Below are 22737 nucleotides of genomic sequence, written 5' to 3' on the forward strand. Positions count from 1 at the left end.
ACGGGAGTATAGTAACTCTATTTGGGATGCGGGTGAAACCACGCGGACCACAAATAGTTACCACTCTCAAGAAGACTCATAGTTGTGTCTTACCACTATAAGAGTCACAGATATATCATACATAGCTGAGAATTCAATTTTTCGTTTTATTTTTTCTCTTAATACACACACTCCTAAACTATACAAATGCTAATTAAAATAGAACAATCGCTAAAGAATAGGTACTTACAGCGACACAGACAATACGACCAATAAAATAGTCTTAGCTAAAGACAATAGAATCCTGACAACCTCCCTTATTTCTCTTATTAAAGTTTACAATAGCCCTTCATACGAGACGAGCTCATAAAGTCTTAGAATAGCCGTACACTGCAAACTTTTAGTCGGCCGACACTTGAAACTGGCGCTTGATAAGTGATTGATGTATTTAAGACGCACTTTACAACGATCAGGTATTTGACCGGTATGGATCGGAGTGTTGGGCATTGAAAAAGAGGGATGAGAAGAGAATGCATGTAGCAGAAATGAGAATGCTGGGATGGATGTGTGGTGTTACAAGAATGGATAAAGTGAGGAATGATTACATTAGAGGAAGTCTGAAAGTAGCGCCAGTTACAGAAAATGTGAGAAGTAGAAGATTGTCGTGGTATGGACATGTAATGAGGAGGGATGATACGCATGCAACAAAGTGTGTGCTAAGTATGAATGTAGATGGATGGAGAGGAAGAGGAAGACCTAAGAAAAAATGGATGGATTGCCTGAAAGATGATATGAATAGGAAGGGAGTGAGTGTCAGTATGACGAGTGACAGGGGAAAATGGAAGAAAATGACATATAGCGCCGACCCCAAGTAAAATTTGGGAACAGGGCAGGAGAAAGAAGAAGGTATTTGACCGGTACCTATACGACTAAAAACTTTAATGAAATTTTAATACTCAATACTCAATTCTTTATTAGTAGATATAAATGAAATATATGCCAACGGTCGAAAGTTGACCCAATGTTTGGCAGTTTTTGTTTAAAGAAAATCTTGTGTCCAATTATCTTTGCAATGTGCGTACTTCCATTCATCTTCATACTGATTAAGTCCAAGCAGAGTATGGTCCGACTAAAAGTTGACAGTGTGCGGGTCCTCTTAAGCCGTAAATTGTAACGTCATTCGTTAACGACGGGCTTCGAGACAAATACAACAAATTAATTAAGACATTTTCTACTTTACGTGTCGTATTTACTGAACAAACATTGTTTGTTGGATTCAATGGAAATGTCAAATGTTGAGTCCGTCATTTGTTAGGTTATACTTGAGGTATGCTGAGTTTACTACGGTCAGTCTGTGAGTGAATTTCAAGAAGTCTGAGAATTTAGTCTAACTGCAAGACATCTAACATGAAGACATGCAATTAACCAAATAGTTTTAACTACAATGAAGAGTGAAGAAATAGATATAGCAGTCAGTTTATCCGTGCTATTGTATTATAAAGCTGCACAGATTGTTTGTTTATAAGCGCTAATCGCAGCAACTCTGCTTCAAAAAACATTCGGTGTTAGGTAGATACATTTATCAAGGAAGATTGAAGGCTTTTTATCTTCTAACTTTTGAATATTACATCTATTTACGCCCGTAATCCTCCTACCTAAACATTTAAAGTAAGTCACCATTACACTTGTCCCTAGAAATAAGTCCACTTGCTCACGCGCAGTGAGAGTTGATTCACCAGTTATACAACACACATGTAATAGACAACCGGTCATGCCAATAGAGTAACGTGATGGAAATTGGGGCAAACTGTACTAACTACTGATAAATCTAAATCTATGTAGATATTGAAAGTGAAAGGACTTGTGTATATGTAAAGTTAAACATGTGTGGCCTATATTGTGACGAGATACATTTGTCAGTAACTAGGTACTGTCGCAGATTAAATAACATCAGAATTGACCATAATTAGTTTAAGTTCTCAGGGGAAATATATGTATTCCGGCGGTTCTACCCGCCTTTCATGTGAACTAAGTACTCTGCGATATCTATAAAAAGCGTTAAAGCCTGATAAATCAGCTATCTAACTCTGGAACAAGTTTTAAAATTGGACCAGTAGTTCTCGATATCAGTTCAGCTAGCCAACAAACTCTTCAGAATTAAAATTTTTCTATAGATGATTCCATTTTCGTTGGTGAAAACTATGCTATAGTGCCCCTAACCTAATTATCAGAGTCCAAAAGCAAGATAAGTCTCGTAATCACTTTGTAAGATAACTTCACATACAATACCAAGCTTCTTAAAATTCCCTTTGACGTTAGACCGTGAAAATTAAAACTTAAAATAATTAGACAAAAGTCTTGGAAGCCAAAGGGAATTTAAGAATAGTTATCATGTGCCTTTCTGAATTCCACCCGGGAAAGGGATAGAGCGTTAATTTGGAAGGCTTAGGGCGGTCGCCGTGACAAATTCGCGTAAATACTTTAGCTGTGAAATGTAAGGACGAATTCATGGACATTAAAAGAGCTTTTCCACTGGTGGACTTTATCGCGCGTATTAAAACCGAGCGTTTGCGACACATTCCGCGCGGAAAAAAAATGACACTCGGTTCTAAACGGTATATTTTAGATTGGTAAGTTGTCAATTGTTTGCTTTCAAATACATAGGATGCGCGCGACACTACCTGTACGAACTAAGTGTTGTGGCACGAAAAACTGAGCGGCAAATCCGCTGGTGTGAAAGCACTAAGTATAATCATTTTAGGTATAATTTGGGTTTCATTAATTTATCTTTCATTGTGTTAAATAGTTATTTGTTATACAAGAGTGCAAAGTTGCTTTTTAACCGCGGGCTCAATTTTGATGACCGAGCAAGCGAAGGATTCTAAAATTGAAACACGAGCGTAGCGAGTGTTTCAATAATTAGAATCCTGAGCGATAGCGAGGGAATCAAAAGAGCACAAGGTGAAAAATCTTTGCACTCGAGTGCAACACGGAACTTTTCATCCCACCTCATCGAGGAAATTTCTAAACTCAAAAAACAAAATGGCGCGCACATATGAGCATCAAATTAAAAAGAAGTACCTATTAAAGTACATTTATTTGAAAACTCAGTTTAAAAATGAAACGAGGTTAAAAATCTATGTAAAAACAATAATAAATATTACTTAATTAATTGAATAATTATTTTAAGCGGTATTTTATTTGTTTAATATGTATTTGTTTGAAAAGTCTTATCAAGATTGTCACAAATGGAGTATTGCACACGATGTTCTAAATTCAAATCACTTTGCCGCTCTAGAGGATAAAAACGGCTTTTACACTCAGATATCAAAGGGTAAAACTACTCTTTTCGAGATGGTGGGATGAAAATGTTTTTTACATTACGTGTTATTACGAGTCGTTTATGGTTATTGAACCTATTAACATCACTTTCAATTAAGAACAAGGAATATCTATTTCCTCCTATCTCCAGCATATTTCATAACATATTATCATCCTCCTGCCCTTATCCCAATTTTATTTGGGGTCGGCGCAGCATGTTTTCTTCTTCCATACTCTTCTATCTGCCGTCATCTCACAAGTAACATTCTTTCTTACCATATCTACTTTCACACAATCCATCCATCGTTTCTTTGGTCTTCCTCTTCCACTATATCCGTCCACGTTCATACTCATCACCTTCCTCACAACATGACTCTCATCCCTCCGCATCACATGCCCATACCACGACAGCCGGTTTCCACGCAGTTTTTCTGATACCGGCGCTACTTTCAAACTTCCTCTTATATACTCATTCCTCACTCTATCCATTCGCGTAACTCCACACATACCTCTTAACATTCTCATCTCTGCCGCATGCAATTGTCTTTCATTCGTCGCTTTTGTGGGCCAGCACTCTGATCCATACAAGACAGCAGGCCTGACCATACTCTTGTAAATTTTCCCCTTAACTTTAAGGGGAATACGAGGGTCACAAGTTGTTCCCGTTACCTGCCGCCATTTCATCCATCCTGCGTTAATTCTGTGCGTAACTGTCCGATCTATTTCGCCATCGCCCTGAATAAGCGAACCGAGATACCGGAAATCGGAGCAGACTGGAAGAAGTGCGTTATCCAGCGCTATGGCTTCAGGACTGGAGAGACCGCCGAAATCGCAGAACATATATTCGGTCTTGGTTCTGCTGATTTTTAAGCCAACATTCTCCAGTCTCTGTTGCCAACTCCCCAATCTGCTCTGGATCTCAGGTCCGTCTTCACTAACCAGGACGATGTCGTCGGCAAACAGCATGCACCAGGGTGCCTCCTCCTGTATGTCCGCCGTCAAGGCGTCCATAATAAGCAGGAAGAGGTAAGGACTTAAAGCAGACCCTTGGTGCAGGCCCACAGCCACACTGAACTGGTCAGTATTGCCGGCCGACGATCGGACATACGTACAGGACTGCCTGTACATCGCACGAACTAACTCCACATACTTCCCAGGCACACCTTTCTCTTTCATGGCCCACCATAACACTTCCCGAGGCACCCTATCATACGCTTTCTCAAGGTCAATGAACACCATGTGCAGATTCCTGTGCACACGTCTGTACTTCTCGCACAATTGGCGAAGTGCGAAGATGGCGTCCATTGTTCCTCGACCTGGCATAAACCCAAATTGGTTTTGGGTAATTTCACTCTCTTCTCGCACTCTTTTCTCTATCACTTTCTCCCATACCTTCATAGTATGCGACATGAGCTTTATCCCCCTATAGTTGCCGCAATCTTGCACATCCCCTTTATTCTTGAAGATGGGCACTAGCGAACTACTGCACCATTCTTGCGGGATGACTTCTTCATGCAGCAACTTATTGAAGAATAAAGTCAGCCACATACATCCGTTCTTCTTTAACACCTTCCACACCTCAGCTGGTATATCATCAGGGCCCAAGGCCTTTCCATTCTTCATACTTCCAAGTGCTCTTTCTACCTCATCCATGCTAATTTCTCTTACCAATCCCTTATTTACTTGTGCCTCTTGGAGTATTCCATTCCAAACATTCTCTTCATTCATAAGCTTTTCAAAATAAACCTTCCATGTCTCTTTTATTTCTTCATCATTACACAAAACCTTGCCAGACTCATCTTTTATGCATTTTATGTGGGTTATGTCCCTCGATCGTCTCTCTCTCTCTTTCGTAATTCGGTAGAGCTCTTTTTGGCCTCTTGGACTGTCCAGGGAGTTGTACAACCTCTCCTGCGCCTTAGCTCTGGCAACTGCTACCGCCTTCTTTGCTTTTCTCTTCCATTCCATGTATATTCTCTTTCTGTCATCCTTCAGACTTGCATTCGCTATTTCAACATTCTGCCATTCTTTGAATGCTACTTTCTTTTCTTTCAAAACCTTTTGTACTTCATCATTCCACCACCATGTATCTCTATCTATCAAACCTTTTCCTCTCGACTCTCCGCACACGTCTTTTGCGACTTCCCTTATATGGCTTGCCATTTCACTCCAACATTCATTCACACATCTACCTTCCATCTCCTTCATTTCTGTCATTTTTTCCACAACCTGACTCCTAAATACATCAGCACATTCTTCCTTCTCTAGCATACGCCACCTAATCCTTGGAGGGGGCCGATCTTTGTTGCTTTTGGGCGAGACAGTTACTTTGACATCCAGAATCACAAGTCGGTGCTGAGTGACTAATGCTTCGCCTGGCAGCAATTTGCAGTTTTTGACACAGCATAGACTACTCCGCTTCACCAGGAAGTAATCTATCTGTGTCGCGTGGTGGCCGCTCTTATATGTCACGAGGTGCTCCTCTCGTTTATTGAACCACGTATTTGTTATGGCCAGGTCGAAGGCACAGGCAGCTTGAAGTAATGTCTCGCCGCTTGCATTCCGGGTTCCAAAACCCCTACCACCATGCACTCTCTCATATCCATCGCTCTCTCTTCCTACGTGACCATTAAAATCCCCACCCACATAGACTTCCTCACTACCCTGTACATTCATCATCAAGCAGTCAAAGTCCTCCCAAAACTTCTCCTTTACACTCTCCTCGCAGCCTGACTGCGGCGCATAAACACTTATCACGTTTATGGCCTTGCCGTCCACAATTAATTTAACCGCTATTAATCTATCATTCATTCTTTTAACATCTACGACACATTCTTTCAGCCTGTTGTCCAAAACTATACCCACACCATTTCTCTTGCCGTCACTTCCACAATAGAAAAACTTATATCCTTCGCCTATCTCTCTAGCCCTTGCACCCTTCCATTTTGTCTCTTGCAGGCACGCTACATTTATTCGTCGCCTTTTCAAAACATCTGCTAGCTCTCTTCCTCTTCCAGTCAACGTTCCTACATTCCAACTCGCATACCTCAATCTCAATTCTCTCACACTTCGAGCTCGCATCTTACGTCGCACCCGCCCGTTATGGTGCGACAACCCTTGTCCATTTCCCACAGGAGCCGGGTGCTGCTCCTGCGCGTCGCCTGTGGGGTACGCCCTAGCCCTATCGCTCATAACTATATTTTCTTTCCCCATGCTGCAGAAGTTTTGGCTTAGGTTTTATGGTCGGCCGCCTGCCTGACACCAACCCTCTTTGGGAATGCTATTGTGGTGATTTACCCGTCACCGTGCGGGTGGCCCAAAGTACAGATGTTATGTACTGGCCTTTAGGTTCCCTTTAGTCGCCTCTTACGACACCCGCGGGAGAGAGATGGGGACGTCCTATTCTGATCCGGGATCGTCACGGAATATTTCATAACATCAGAAATATTAATAAATTGATGAAATGTTCTAAATGTCAAATGAGCCATTAGTCGAAATAATTGCAAAGATTTTTGTGGTTACTTTACAACTTTTTATAGAAATCGGAATATAATAACGTATGTAACATTACAATATATAATAATGTTTATGTTACGTGTCTTATTTAGCCTTATTTAATTCACATTTCCCGTCATTAGTTTGCCATAAAAAGTAACCAATTTGGTAGAATTTCATCCGTATTGCACCGTCAACCTACTAACCCAAACTTGCAATAATCACGACAATTTCTGTAATTGCACGAGAAAACTCTTAAAGAGATAATCTCCTAAAACGATATTATTACATAAGAGCTTATGTGAATTGATGTTAGATCATTTAACCAACTGGAGCCGCTATAAGCACAATGCGAAAATATTGCCGCTGACTGCTTGGGACCAGGCAAGGGAAAAATTGTGTTAAAATAGATGACTAAAATGAAGTATATTTGTGTCGTTAACTTGATTTATTTATTTATTTTAGTTATTGATTTATTTAACTAATAATTAAGTACCCAAAACTTAGCACAACGTAAGGGGAACAGTACTGGAACACTATACTTACATTTTGCAAATCTGTTGTAGCTAGCAGAAGGAATAATACGGTAATAGCGGCTACGGTTGATCAAATTATCTAAGGTACCTATTGATGGACCACAAAATATATGGTGTTACGTAAGAATTAATAATTCAATGGCGGCCCTCGCTGGCGGTCGGTCATAAAAACGCCAAAGTTTGTGAGAGCCCACAGATATGTTTCGCCAAATAAATGTATTACGTGTTATAACTTGTATGTTAGGATTATATCGCGAAAGTCAATTAAAGTGATTACTGTACTATATACTGCTGAATCACTTATGACCGGTTTGTGTACCAACTTAATATTGGTTTGCTTGCTTGCTTGAACGCTTTAGTCTATCCATTATTGAATTGTTTTTCGGTGTAAGATCGAGGAAGGCTGTAGACTTCTTAAAGCGAATAATTTCTGAGATTAACGCGTTCAAGAAAGCAATCAAACTTTTCAGCCTTATTATATTAGATAAAAAATATCTTACACAAAAGCCCCCTAATACAGGACAAACTCGTATCCTGAAATTAGAAGCTTTTTTTTCAATTAGTGGATTACAGTAATTCCATTGCAGCTTTTCAAATATTTAACCGCGCCGAGGTCTCTGATGCCAAAGTCATTAGCCGCAATACCTAAACAATTAACTATTGAAACTCGCAAACTATAAAAGCGGCCATTTCATATTTTAAAATCTCTTCGTAATTTAGTCACTGTCACAAGTTTTATCTTTTGTTTTGCAGAATTCTATTATTTGTTTGGGACGCAAAGATTTCAACTATTTTCAAGTAATTTTAAGTTTCCAAGTCAATTTTGGTAAGTTAATTACCTTTTGGTCTGGTTAAAAGTTTATTTAGTTATGTTAAAGTTGGTTTTAGTTTATTAGTGTAAGGGGCATAACAGCTGACTTAAATGATTAAGTCTGCATTTTCTGAAGTTATTTATATATGACAGCAGTTTACCACGGGTTTACCCGCGTGACCCGAGGGAAGTACCTACTTCAAATACCCGGATAAAAGGCTTATCTCCGTCTTCAACTCTCATACTTACTTGCTTTTTGTACAAATCGAATAGGTAAACTAATTTTGTGTAAAAAAACATCCCACCTATTCATTCATTTTGCATTCGCACTTGAAATATAAATAGGAATTTCGTTGCATTACCTACGTACAATTAATATTTAAAATATTATGTTAGCAAGTCACACACGTGACTGTGGTGTAACTAGTAGGTAGTTCAAGTCAACAGCGTTTGAAACTCCGGAGGTGCCCACAGCCACACATGTACTACTTAAACAGTCCGCTGTAATGCAGTTGCACCTGATGTCATTTTGTATTTAAACTAGCATTCAAGTAGTGCAAATGTACATTTGAGTAAAACCTATTTAAATATAGTATCTAGGTTTATGTATAAACAGTTTATAATTGATAAGTACAAGTCCATCTCCAACTTCTTGTAACTCTACTTTCATAAAATAGCTTTGCTTTTCTAAAGTTAGCCATATGATGCAGACACAGTTAGAATTTTGTTTATAGGACATCAGGGGTATAATGAACTATGAATTAGCTTCCAGATAACCATAGCTACTCATCAAGAACTATAGTTAAGTAAGTAACAAGGTACAGAACAATTTACCTACTGGTTATGAAAATACCTACACAATTTTATACCCTTCAAACAGAACAGAGCAAAGCTGCTTCCCACCTCTCGAGTAGGTGGCGCTAGAATTCGCCAGCCAGGATTCCAAAGCTGTTGGTTACCACTATACTTGTGCTTCACTGGCGACACACGACCATGGAACTTGCTAGAAATTCCACACATACCGTTTGAGAGCTTGGCGAGTTTTCAGACTAAGTGTTGCCAGGTTAGGAATAGTCCTATTTTGCAAGGAGGTATTTTTATACACGTGTTTTATTTGTAGTTTTTGCAATTAAATATTACACAATTATTTTGCTAAAGGGTATGTGTTTCATAACTTTGAAATTATTAAATGTATCGTTTATTTGTATCACACAAACGAAGTTTGCCACTGGCTAACAAGCGTATCTCCGTAACATTATTCAGAATAACCCCTTCAAAAACTGTCAAAAGATATCACTTCGGAAAAGTTACATAATATTTAACAAAAAAAAAGTTTTAAAAGCATTAAGATTAACACGTCGAGGATAATTTCAGTGCTCAAACAATCTTCAGAACTTTGTAGAGTAGGTGGTAATTTTGAAATTTGTGGGAACATTAGCTAAAGGTCAGCTGTCCGGGCAAAAACGACAGCTAAAATGTTTGATTGGATGTGACATCCGCTAATCGTATTAAAAAGCAAGGTGTCTTACACAAAATGATTTTATAAGTTTATTTGATGCGGATTATATACACATACAGTTATTTTACACTGAAAAGTGGTACGGGTAAATTTAGACAGTAGGTTATTGAATCGTAACTTCAAAGCTCGACCATATATCTACAAATATAATAAATAGGGTTATATATGTAATATTACTTCGATTGCAAAGTACCAATAAACTCCTGAAAAACTTACCTGCTAACGCAACTATTAAAAAAAAAGTAATAAAGCGGAACATATACAGCGCTACTTGAGTTTAACAAACACTTAAAGTTAGATTATTCTAAAAATGGTATCGGAGAAGTTATCAGTGCAAATGGACCGCCCACTGTAGTATTAAATCTCTGAAAATATACGAGAAATTTTACTTTCACGTTCACGTCTAAAGCTCTTTTAATTTTGAGAGTATGGAATCCTTTTCTTATTTCTCAAGCATAAGTATTAACTAACATTTCCAGCATATATTTTCATGGAACACTGGAAATGATCATATTTTCCCATCACATTGACTGCGACCATTTCGCACTTAAAATACCCTTTTTATCTCACGCCCTTATTGAGTCTTTATAACACCGCCCTTAATTCATTAATAATTAAAATAATGTTTGTTGAACACCACGAATAATTTACCAATGCTTTCTCGATGTTCTCTTTTCACAAGGCACCCGTCCATAACACACTGTCGTATATTTTCATAGGAATAACATGAAGCCAGCTCTTTTTTATGTAGGTGAAGTTATCTCGACGCCTGCCCACGCGCTGAGTACCCCAGCAGGATCCTACAATGTGTGGAATTGTAACAATACTGTTAGTAGTGAGAAACTAACTTGATGAGACTTTAATTATTTTAAAATATCTTTTGATAGAGTGAATCGATTTCGATGAAACAAAAACTAAGTAATACCTCAAGTTACGTAGAATTTTTGTATATAAGCATTGTCTGCATTGAATTCGTAGATTTTACGTGAATCGCGCACAAACAAACAGATAAACAGACAAACAGACAAAAATGATGGAAATGGGTTCTGTTAGTTATCCTTTAACATGCTGGCTATTTTTTTTTTCTAAATTTCTGCAATGTACAAAAATTACTCCTCTACAGATTTATTATATGTATAGATTGGGTTAATGCTCTTTTTTGTTACGTGTTTCTTAAAATATCGTAAGCGGAAATCTCTTGTCTTATGGAGTTGGTTGTAATTTACTCCAGATGAGAGAATACAGTCAAAGCTTTTCCCGGAGCTATTCCTAGTAAATATCTTATCTATCAGTTATTATAGAAGGTTAAATACCAGTTCTGAGTAATATTAAATGAAATTCACTTCTGATAACAGTCTTCCTGGCTCCTTATCAACTCAAAATCTGTTATATTGAAAGCTTAAAATCTTGTCCTATGAATATAAGGAACACAGAAACATTTAATGAAATTATAATCTCCACCATCTGCCAAATAAATCAGCATTGAATTGTGCCCCAAATTATAAGTATCTACAGGGTGCTCCAAATTATAAGCATCTGTATCTACAGGATGTTATCTTATCGTTTAGACAGTACTTTGTAACTTTGGCGTATTTAAGGCGAGGGCAGTGGTCGGTGAAATTCTGTTTAAAATAGACCGTTACCGTCTTACCACAAAAACTTTTTAACGTCAGTTTAAGACTTGTCTAAAAAAATGTCAAATTATGACGTTGACATAAGGTTCATTTTGGAGACACATTTTTTTAGACAAGTGTAAAACAGTTGTTAAAGTTTTTGTAGTAAGGCCATTATTGTTTAAAGATTGTTTTTTTTTATTATTGATGTTTAAATCTGATTCTTTGAGTGTTTATTGGGTGAATTTCAACAGGTCCAATAAAATCTTCATTTCCGTGGATTTTTTATACTTCAACTTTAGAACAAGAAAAAATAGTGTTTACTAAAGTTTTTGATAAGATATGTATTCTTCCTTAATATCTAGTAGATAGCTTAAAAAACTAACGAGATATACAAGACTAAAATTTTCATGCCACGGCGGTGAAACATGCATGCACGGCAATGAAACATGCGTCCATGGCAATGAAAACTATTCCTGCAGCCATCGTTTTGACATATCTTTCTCTTTCTTTTCTTAAATACTCCTCTAGTAAAACAACCTAAGTGAACCTGAACCTGGAGTGGTGTGTGTAAGTTTATCATTTAGTGAGGTGAACGTGGAAATATCTTTTTGTAGTTGACTATATAGTACAAATTGTTTTTTTTTCTTAATGATGCCGTGGCGATGAAAACATAAGTCACAGTAATGAAACATGCGGCCACGGCAATGAAACGAAATTGTTTTACAAGGCATGGCAATGAAAATTTTTTCATTGCTGTGTATTTTTTTTCATTTCCATAGCAAATTTTGACCACGGAAACCACGGAAATGAGAGCACGGCAATGAATATCAAGGCAAAAACATCAAAAAACTAAAAATCTGTTAATAATTCACAGTAATTAACACGTCACAAATAAACATAAGATAGATGGCATTGTACCGAATGATCAATTAAGAGGACAAACTTATTCAAACAGAAGTAAGACCTATCCACGGCGATGATAGAAAAAATGTCCAGTGATAAAAAAATTGCATACTTGCATTTATGGCGCGAAAACGCAGGCACGTGCACACGTCATTCCACGTCGAACACTTGATGTCCACTAATATGCAACATTTAGCGCACAGCGGGAGGGACGCAAACCGTTAGAAAAAGGAATATTCTTAAATATGTTTAGGACATGGCGATGAATGGTGGTTCTGGGACAAACTATTTTTTATTCACCATTTGTTGTATTGTTTAAATATTTCAACAAATGTAGTCCGTAATAATACTTTAACTATTCACGAATCAAATAAAAGTAGGTTTTAATATAAATAACTAATACATTTTTATCAATAAGGTCTAGTACACATCAAGGTGACGTGTGGACAAACACGGCAATGAAAGATTTTGAGGTTTTTTTTTTTTTTTTGGAGAACCAATTAATCCTATTAACAAAATATTTAGTGCTACACATAGATTACTATTTCACCTACTTAGAAAAAAATATTAGAATATTATAACAATGATTTTTAGTACCGATTTCATCGATGCCACGCAATTTTTGGTCCCGGGAAATTCACCCTATTATTATGTCACTTGGAATTTGAAAGTGTTAGTTGTAGACAATAATTTGTAACTGAAAACAAACAAAAAAAAATCGGTTTAGTCGTTCCTGAAATTATCGCATTCAAGAAAACAAGTCTTCAACTTTAAAATATAGTATAAGTTATTAAAATGCATACATAATATGCATTGTTAAATTGTCACCAGTTTCACATAAAACAATAAAGAAATAATATATGACATACAATATTATAAGTTGACCATTGCAACAAAACATGGTCGTTCTCACGGTTGATTTGGCCTGTCACGTAAACCGTAACGTGTTCATGTGAATGGTGATTTTGGAAAAAAACAAAACAATAATGTAGCAAAGATATTTCGTAGTATAATTATTATGGCTTGGTCTTATCATTCCTAGATGTGATTGAGTTATCAATTATTGTAACACTGTTAGTTTTTCAATTCAGTTTTACTGGTATGCAGGAATGGTTTAGAAGTACTGAATCTTTAAGGTCTGATGAAAAAAAAAAGATGTATTTAAAAATAAACATATTTAACATAGTATTTATAAAATACTTATATTGTTATTCAACTTTGAAATCGACGCATTGCATAATTGACAACTTAATTTTTCCCAAAAATATATAATAACATAAAATATATAATTAATCTACATTTACATAGTCGCCCACACACATTCGTTGTAAGGTCGCAGCATATTAAAAAAAAAACTGCAATCCCCGAGATGAAATGCTACCAGTCTTGTTTTTACTAGCAAAGTTCCTAAGTTCAGCGGAAACATTAATTTTAATCTGAGAATTAAGACAGTTACCGTAACAATGATGTATTGTACCGGCAGATAACAACTGCGCTAGTACAAAGTACGCAATGTAATTGATTTATATTTTTAATTTCGCGTTAATGAGTAAACTGGGCTTATGTGTGGTCGATTATTTTGTTAAATAGAGGCAATTAAATTTGCACATTTTGGAAATATATTGCGCTAATGAATAATACGCTACAATGGCTAACATAAATAACGTAAAATTCGCTTTCAATTGCTTTAATAATGCATCCTGAATAAATAGTTTTAATTTACCAATTTATTTCACTTTTATTTAATAGTTTTGAAAAGTTGGCTTTTTATTTATTCTTATTTTTATTTCTTCATGTACTTAATTAATAAATTGTGTATCCAACGAGATACCCTACAATATTCCTAAACGTATATTTTTCCCACTGCAAAAAACATAAAACAAAAAGGCACACCTACCCTCACGCAAAACAGTACGTGACTCTTACTTACACGTCTACTTACTTAAACCTCAATAACCCTTCCGAGGAAAATAGCCCCGTAACGCCGTAGCCAAAGCCTCGGATCTGTAGCCCCGTAGCCAGTATACTCATAGCCAGTACCCCAGTAGAGTAGCCAGTACCCCCGTAGTAGTATACCCCTGGAGCCCGTAGCACCGTAGCCCTGTAGCATCGTAGCCCCGTAGCACCATACCCGGGGTAATCCGGCGCATTATTGGCTATGACGGCCACGATAGGCGCGACTTTATTGCCTGACGTCCGGCAATCTACGTCGGAGAGATCTGGCGTATAAGTGTGAATATATGTATGGGGATTTGACAGTTTTTAAGTTCAATATGGTGAAGGGTTTAATGTTTCTAACTTGGTCAGTGTTCGTGAAGGGTAAATGTAGACGTATAATTTAATAATGACATTAAGGCGTGAAAGCATAATTCTATGTTTTATGATTACGATGACCTTAGTGCTATCATTTGACCCTCAATATTCTACATTAAGTTAGTATTTACGATGTAATAAAACAATCAACTAAAAACAATTTATTAAAACATCCCCTAATTTATTGGCGTTAACTACAAATTGTAGTCTAACCAAACTATTCGCACGTTCGTTCCAACAAAATAATAACGAACTAAAAACCAATAAATACTTCAATGAATAAACTAAAACTAAAATGTATCTACTTTCAGTTTTAAATACTTTTGAAATGTTTTATTTATCGGTGCAACTCACCCGGGGGAGTTGGACCACTGTGCACTGAATTTAATAAATTACACAAGTTCGTCTACAATACTAGGACTGGCTTTGGTGTGCATCACTGAATACTACCTAGGTTTACAATAGATGATAATTTACGAGGATCCACAGAAGTCCCACACCTTTATACATAAGTTTCAAAACATGACTTACGACTTCAGTAAATCAAACAGGCCTCACAAAATAATGAATATTTAAAATAATTCTGACAAAATATTTGACCAGCTTCAGAACTGTAAAATACTCCAACTCTTTCGAATACGCCACCAAACAGCCAAAAGAAATGGCCATGTAGATGCCATACACTCACAATACCCACGTCAGTTTTACAGGAAAACTACGAGCTGACGTGTCTACTTTCCTGTACCCTGAACCTTTTTTCGTTGTAAACTAGTAGAGAGTAGATCTTCTGTAGTACCCTGTCAATGGCCCAGCGATTTACCGGCCCGTAGAGTTACGAGGTCGATTCGCGCGGCTTCGGCACAATTCGGCAAGTTCCGCCAAAGCGCGCGTTTTGCATATTATAATAACGCGGTGGCATTTCCACGCACTTTTTGCGCCCTCCGCTAAACGCTGTCGATAGATGAGTTCGGGTGATTTCGGCGGAGCTCGGGAGACTTCGGCTGTTGTTTTCGGTCATTACTTCCCAAAAATAGAATACGGAATTTTAGGGTTATGTTAATTTTGTTACTAGGCGTGGTATATCATCGATGTAGCGTATTATTAACATTTGGGAAATCTGCATGTAATAGTCGGTCTCAAAGTAAATAGGCAAGGCCTCATTCTTGATCATAATAAGCCGATATTCAATGCAATGCCATAATTTCGACTGGGCACAATACCACCTATTAACCGTCTTTTAAGCTTCATTATAATTCAATACTTGTAGTCATCAAAACAAATACCTACTCCCCTTACTAAGATGTAAGTGGCCAGTAATGTTCTTTGAAGAATTCCACTTACAGCACCAACATTAAAGCTCAAATGTTATTATTTCACTTTCAGCACTTTCTGAAATAAAAGACACAAAAAAATCTTCAAAATCTAAAAAGCTTATTAGTATTAAATAGTCACAGTACTCCAAAGTGCCACAAAATGGACCCGATGTAAAAAATTACCCATAACTCCACCCACCAAGTGACATGCGCACGCGTCACTCTAGTGGTTGCAACACAGCAGTAATTAGCGACAGTTAGTCCATAGCATTGCGTTACACTGTCGTTAGGCTTTGCCATAATTATGTCTTCAAGCTTGCCGATATTTTACGCTCGAATTAGCTTGCTATGACACAATTTTTAGGTGTCTGTATTTTTTTCCTTTTCGTTCGCTTTCGTTTTATTGGTAAGTTTGTTTTTAGAGTGTTGGTTAACTAGCTATGTGGTTCCATTCACGACAAAAAGTATCCTATACTCTTTCGCAGTCTTCTATATATTTACCTATTTATTTATGTAAATCGGTTAACTCAGTAATTTTGAAAATAATGCAAAATTCAAGATTGGGAGCTTTACTTGCACAACTGACTGATGATAGAAAACCAAAACAACATCAAATTTATATACAATAGTTTCTCCCATCTACAGGGAAAATCTTACAATCTACGAACTATTCCACGAGCGAGTCATTCATGTTTTCCTGTGCGATAAATAAGAGGATGTATTGAGTAATAGCTTCGGCACACGACACGGAATGTCGGAAACTGCTCGTAACGTTGCAATTTACTTCTATTATCCTCACTACACCAACAAATATATAAACATACAGTTCATCTGTATATACGTAAGTTCTGAACACTTTATTATAGGGTAACTAAAGCCAAGTTACACCGTCAACATAAACGTCAGCTTTCTTAAAACTATTGTTTACTATTAAATGTTACGTTCCATTTTCAATCTAAACGGCAGTTTAAGAAAAACAGGCATTTGTTGTCAGTGAACTTGGGCCTTAGTAAGGGTCGATGAACGGCTGAGGAAAATCAGTAGAATACGATTTGAATTTGAAATGGAAACCTCTTTTGTTTTTTAGGTGATCAGTTTGGATTTCGAAATTAAATAGGGGTTAGAGTTTTGTTTTTGGTATTTAATTTGACTGATTAACAAAAGTATTGAATTACGAGCAAATATTCAGTTTCAATAATCACCTTGCTATTGATATCCTTTGCTAAAAAAAATATCAGAAAACGGAAATCTTATAAGGGTTTTCAGTGGCAAATATAATATTCATAAGGAACCCTAAACATAATGTTAAAAATTCATAGCTATCTGCTTTCTACAAAAACGAATATGCTTAAAAACTGAAAAAGAAACCAAGATAAGGTAAAGTATTTATAGAAAACTTGCTCGCTACAAAGAAAATAGAAAAAAAAATCGCACAATGTATTTCGTTAGCATCAAATCCTTTAGAATTCTATTCCTGTGCTAATGCATTTATACAAACTTGCAGAGGTCAGCTGTAGTTTTGAAAATAACCTACAACATTAAATTGCCGTCCAACTCAATATAGAACACATCAATCTTGTGTCAAACAGCCGTATCTAATCTACTCATAATGAACCAGTAACTTTGTGACCTGTTGACAGCGACTTAACTAATACTTTTATAACTCACTCGACAAATAACTAGTTAGGGAACACAAGACACTTAAGTTTTCTTTTATCTACTTCGAATCTCTTCGACATCAGCTTTTGTGACCAAATTCTGAACAAAGGTGTCTTTTTGTTAATTTCGACTGAAAATTATATTGCTTACAGTTCACATAAAAATATATGCTTAATACAATCATTGTAGTAGGTATTACTTCCATATAACGCCAAGCATCTACTTATTTCAAAACAGCATTCATACTCTTTGCCCTCTTAACAAAGTTATATTTTAATGCAACTGACTTAACTTCACATCCCAAAACCACTTATCTCCCAAACCTAATTAACATAGAATCATGTCATTGTTCTTCCTTCCAAGACACAATTCCCAAATGAATGCGAACTAGTGGAACATGGTTGGCGACAAGAGCTCATTCCGCCATAACGAGGGCTTGTTATGCATGGGGATGGCTATTAATGACCACTAATGGTTGTACAAACCCCCACTATTATGATGTTTATAAGCCATTTTGTAGGCCATCAGTTCTTATGGTGTCGTTGTCGATGTGAATGACTGATGTTTGGTTGTAGTTGCATCAAATTAGCGGTGTTGACATTCTCCATAATTTATTTTAGGTTTGCAATCATTTTCATTACAATTATGACCAAGTTTGTATGAGCCAAGTTTTTCTTTTAGTTTTCACATTGTTTTTATTTCTTGAAATAAGCGCCAATATTTTCATTCAACTCTCAAAAACCCTCAAGTAAAATGCCATAAAAGATCTCATCGTGCCCCCATCATTCAGAAGATCATAAACGATGACGCCTCATCTTTTATGCAAATTAATTAATTTGTGACTTCGTAAAAGTGTCGTAAAGTTTGAAAAGCCTATAAATCGGGAGGGGTTTATGGCCAGCAGAGCTGGACAGCATCCAAGACATGTCGCAGCTTATCATAATAAACGTCCGCATTATTAAAATACCTGTGCTTTGCACTTTTGAAACGTAACACAAATTCACTGATAGCTTTTTGGGGTGAACTTTTCAATGAGGATATTTTCAAGTAGGTACGAGTTTTCCTATAATTTTCTTAGTTCATGAAAAAATAAAGCATAGCAGTGGCAGCTGGTCCAAACGTATGATATATATTTAAGAAATAATTGTGTTGACTTCTGGTGCCTTAATATGCTGTAATCCGTTTCTAATACTTACAAATGTTGAGAACCTTATCTTACAACCACTAAAATGACTACGTCTAAACCTTACTAGAAAAAACTACTGTATCCAGCTAACCGTTCCCCATGAATAATTTCTCCCGAAACCCCGAAAAGACTGATCATAGCTCGGGAAGATAGGCGGCACAAAATTTTTGTTTAGTCAGAAGCGATTCAGGTTATGTGACTAATCTTATTAGCAGCAAGTGCCTGAACCAGCGGGGACACCCGGGACGATAAGGCGATTAGTGTCATAATAATGTCATGCTGTAGGTGGGGGCAGAAGGCTTAGTATGAACTGTATGGACAAGAATACTTAGTAGAACTTCGATGTTTTTGGGTTTAGAAGTGTAGAAAATTTCTGGAGATGATGGGTTAATACAGCTTCCTCCCTGAATGAAGGTGCAAAGAGTTGGACTTTAACCGAATGATGTCCATTAGTGTTTCTCAATAACCTTTATCGTTACAATAGTGAAGTAACTTTCAAACAAATCCTTATCACAGAAATGCATCAAGCATTTTTAAGGTTGCACTCCGATCATTTGCTGCCTTATGCAATGCATGACAAAGCTCCATTTTATTCTCAAGTCTTCAGTCTGTACTTGTAAACACCGAGGTAGAACTTATTTTTGTAAAAGAGAACTTCTGCTATTAAATCTCCATAGTAACATTATACCCGACTGAGAGAATGTGTTGCGAGCGAACAGAAATTTACTGGTGCGAATTAATATCAGCAGCGAGACAATCTGTTGGATAAAAAGTTAAATAATGGTTTTATTGTTAACCTGTAACTGTTTGTTAGACCGAGCCTTTGTTCACAAGTTTGATTTGAAAGACAAATTGTTTGGTAAATGCTATTGTATCTCAATAATTATAACAACAAAGCTTTCGTCGAAGTATTTAGCAGTGTACTTGTAACACCATCTTCAACCTGTTTTGATTTTGTAAGCAACAATATCATTTCCATTTGAATCAAACGTAAGCTCGTGTTTTGAGACACAGACACGATTCTCTTAAGCATTATAATTCTCATCTGGATATTAGAATGATTCTTGAGAATTACTTTTTCACTTTTAAGCTATCAGTCACGCAACAGATACGTTACGTAACTACTTAAAAAAAACCTGTACCCACAGCCTCTTTTAAAAATCAATTGGGTCCAACAAATTACCTGGGGCACCAAATCAAAAAGCTCTTAAGAAGTTATCTTCATAAATAATGCTGGGCCTACCGTAAGTCGGGTTTAATGAAGGGAATTGTCGCAAGGAATGGACGGAGGCAGTACATCTGTGTGTTAAGCGCGGCCTCCTTTTTATTTTCCGTCGGGAAATCTTTCTGTCGACGCGGAGCTCACTCGTTTGGGTGAGTATTCATAGTCGGGGTGTTTTGTGAGTTACGGTGTTTATGATTAGTGTTCTTGGTTTGGAATGGTTGCTGAAATGTTTGAGAATTTCTGAATGTCCTTAAATAAGTGGTAGCACTACTTCATGTTTAATGTTAAGTTTAATGTTGTCTTGTGAATAATGAGACTTTTACACACACTAAACTTGTCTGACATAAACCCAAAAATCTGTAAATTATACACCGTGAAGACCATCTTATTTTGTACTAGTATAATTTTAATGGCTTTCTAGCACTATTATACATATAGTATTTTAGTATCAAAAACCAGTTTATCCATAAATCCTGTAAAAGTTTGGAATAAAAGCTCACAAGACTACACATACGGATCCCCACTTTGTTGCTTCGTGATTTGTGTGCCAATTGCGTAAAAGTGACTCTCTACTTAGGAGACAGGCGGGGACGGGAGACACACATATACTTTATAATGTCAGCCCCGATACGTCGCCGGAAGATATTAAACGCCCGTTATTGTATTTATTTTACCGTCTATAAGATCAACGAGGCGGAAAATTGAGAATTTACTTTCTTGTGGAAAAGTTACCGAAATTAGAAAACGACTTACACAATATTTTCTAAACATCCATCCAATGATAAATTTACTTCTACTAATATATATATATATTTTAATAAATTCTGCTGTTCCTAAAACCATAGCAAACTAACCTAATTTCGAAATCAGAGTTAATAACATAAAATGGTTCGCAGCCAAAATTAATTCTGAAATTACCGCAATCTTCGTTAAAAGGCTTTATAGTTACCAGCACAAAGCTTAGCTGTCGAAAAATTTGCACAAACCGAGCGTTCGTTAGGAAGAGAGCCTGATGAGACGCAATCAGCATTTCACTAGTGGATTAATGCCTGTCAGCCAAGTGGATATCTAGAGACCTCCCATAATTAAGACATAAACAATAAAAGACAAACCACCAAAATTGAAGACACTTTAGATTGAAAACCACGACAAAATTGTTGTTTGATCCAAGAGTAATCTGCTGTGGCTTGTTAATTAATATAGCCTCAAGATACTTCAGCAGTTTCATCATAAGTGTCTCGACCAAAACTATCACGAATACATCTTAGTCATCAGACCATTAAATCTGCGCACATACTCATTATCGATTTCAGTGAACATCCAAAAATAGCTTTCAGCCACCAAGCTGATTTGAACTTTATAGCATTAGTAATAAAGTGTTTTCTTCAGCAGCAAATCTTCGGAGTGCGGGTGCCCCAAATTGCCAAGATTTCAGACGTGCTGAGTGGACAGGGTGCCTCCTTTGAGGCGGCGGTCGCCAAACATCTATATTCCCCGATATCCGTGTACCAGGCCAGGGTAAGTTGCACTATGCACAATAAATTCATCCAAATATTCAGCTGAATTTTGGCCAAAAGCTCGTCTTGACAAAATGTAAATGGAAATATTCGTACATTTCATACTATATAAAAACAAATTGAAGAAATCTTAATCTGCAAGGTTCCTGTTCATTCCTATTCATGACTAATGAATATTTGGATAATGTTGTATTGAAAAATGATTCGATTAAAATCTGAAGCAATTTCATAAAAGAAAATAATTATGGACAATTATGATCTTTAGCGTATTCACGAAACCAAATAACAAACTAAACTAATCAAATAGAATCTAAAATCTAAACAGACAACACTATCAAAATACACATTGACAAACATAGCGATTATAATTAATGACAGTACTCAATAACGGCAAATGATTTTCAATAACCCATATTTCATGGAAGCGGTAATATATTGTGTGGAATATAAGCACACATCACATTTGGCATCACAGTCAATAATCAGGCTATGGGTCATAAACACTAACTCGCGACATTGCCAAACCGAAGCTGGTACTAATCCCGGCCGTGCCAAAACTACGTAATGGATTTAAATCATTGTTCATCAATTTGTTTACGCTAATGTTATCTAGTTAAAAGTTTGTCAAAACCTACCTTAAAAATATTTAGTTTTTGAGCATTCATCGACCGATGTTAAAAATAATTGTTTGATTTTACAGTTTGCAGCACCAACATCGTTCATACCTACACCTTCAGTCTACCAAAAGCCTAAACCGTTTGAACTTTCCAATTCAATTAGTAACCAAAAGACACCAGAAAATGCACCAAAACAAGAGCATCAACCAACTTTCCGACTGGATGGATACGTACAATCCGGACTCCCTAGCGTACAGGGTCAACTCGGACTTCCTCAGGAGATATTCCAAACCCAGCCGTTAGCCGCTAAACAAGAACCAGAATATTTCCCGGTATTGACCAGCCAGCAGTTTGGACCCATCAAATTCCAAAGTCTTTTACCGTCGCAATTCTTACAGCAGAACAAAATATACCAGCTCCTTCCTTTCAATTCTGGCTTCGCTTCTGGCTTCGCAAGCAATCAGAATGGAATCAATGAAAAGAGTTACTCTAATGTAGACAGTGAGGAACAGGCTAAATTGGCACCGACCCCAAGATCCATAGAGAACAACATACCAGTGCCTACACAGGTATGAAAATCATTTTTATTGCAATAACTATAATATTTGATTATATGAATTGAGAAACTCCTCTTTTTTTCCTTTTTTCCGTAGTCGGCAAAAAAATATTGATCATGTTTTTCCCTTTTATGCATATATGGATGTGTTTATATATTTATGGATATGTT

At 36.8% G+C, this 22737-nt stretch overlaps 1 protein-coding gene across 1 annotated transcript in view; it reads left to right on the plus strand.

Annotated features, from left to right (window-relative positions):
- The window catches only part of LOC124636694 (titin-like), a 33227-nt gene that overhangs the window by 8179 nt on the left and 2311 nt on the right, over positions 1-22737 (plus strand). Inside the window, exons 4-5 of the mRNA XM_047172855.1 lie at positions 21269-21394; positions 22094-22579. Of these exons, the coding sequence (XP_047028811.1) occupies positions 21269-21394; positions 22094-22579 (612 nt within the window). The remainder of the gene's footprint in view (positions 1-21268; positions 21395-22093; positions 22580-22737) is intronic.

Source organism: Helicoverpa zea, chromosome 14 (assembly GCF_022581195.2).
Source record: "Helicoverpa zea isolate HzStark_Cry1AcR chromosome 14, ilHelZeax1.1, whole genome shotgun sequence".
Lineage (NCBI taxonomy): Eukaryota > Metazoa > Arthropoda > Insecta > Lepidoptera > Noctuidae > Helicoverpa > Helicoverpa zea.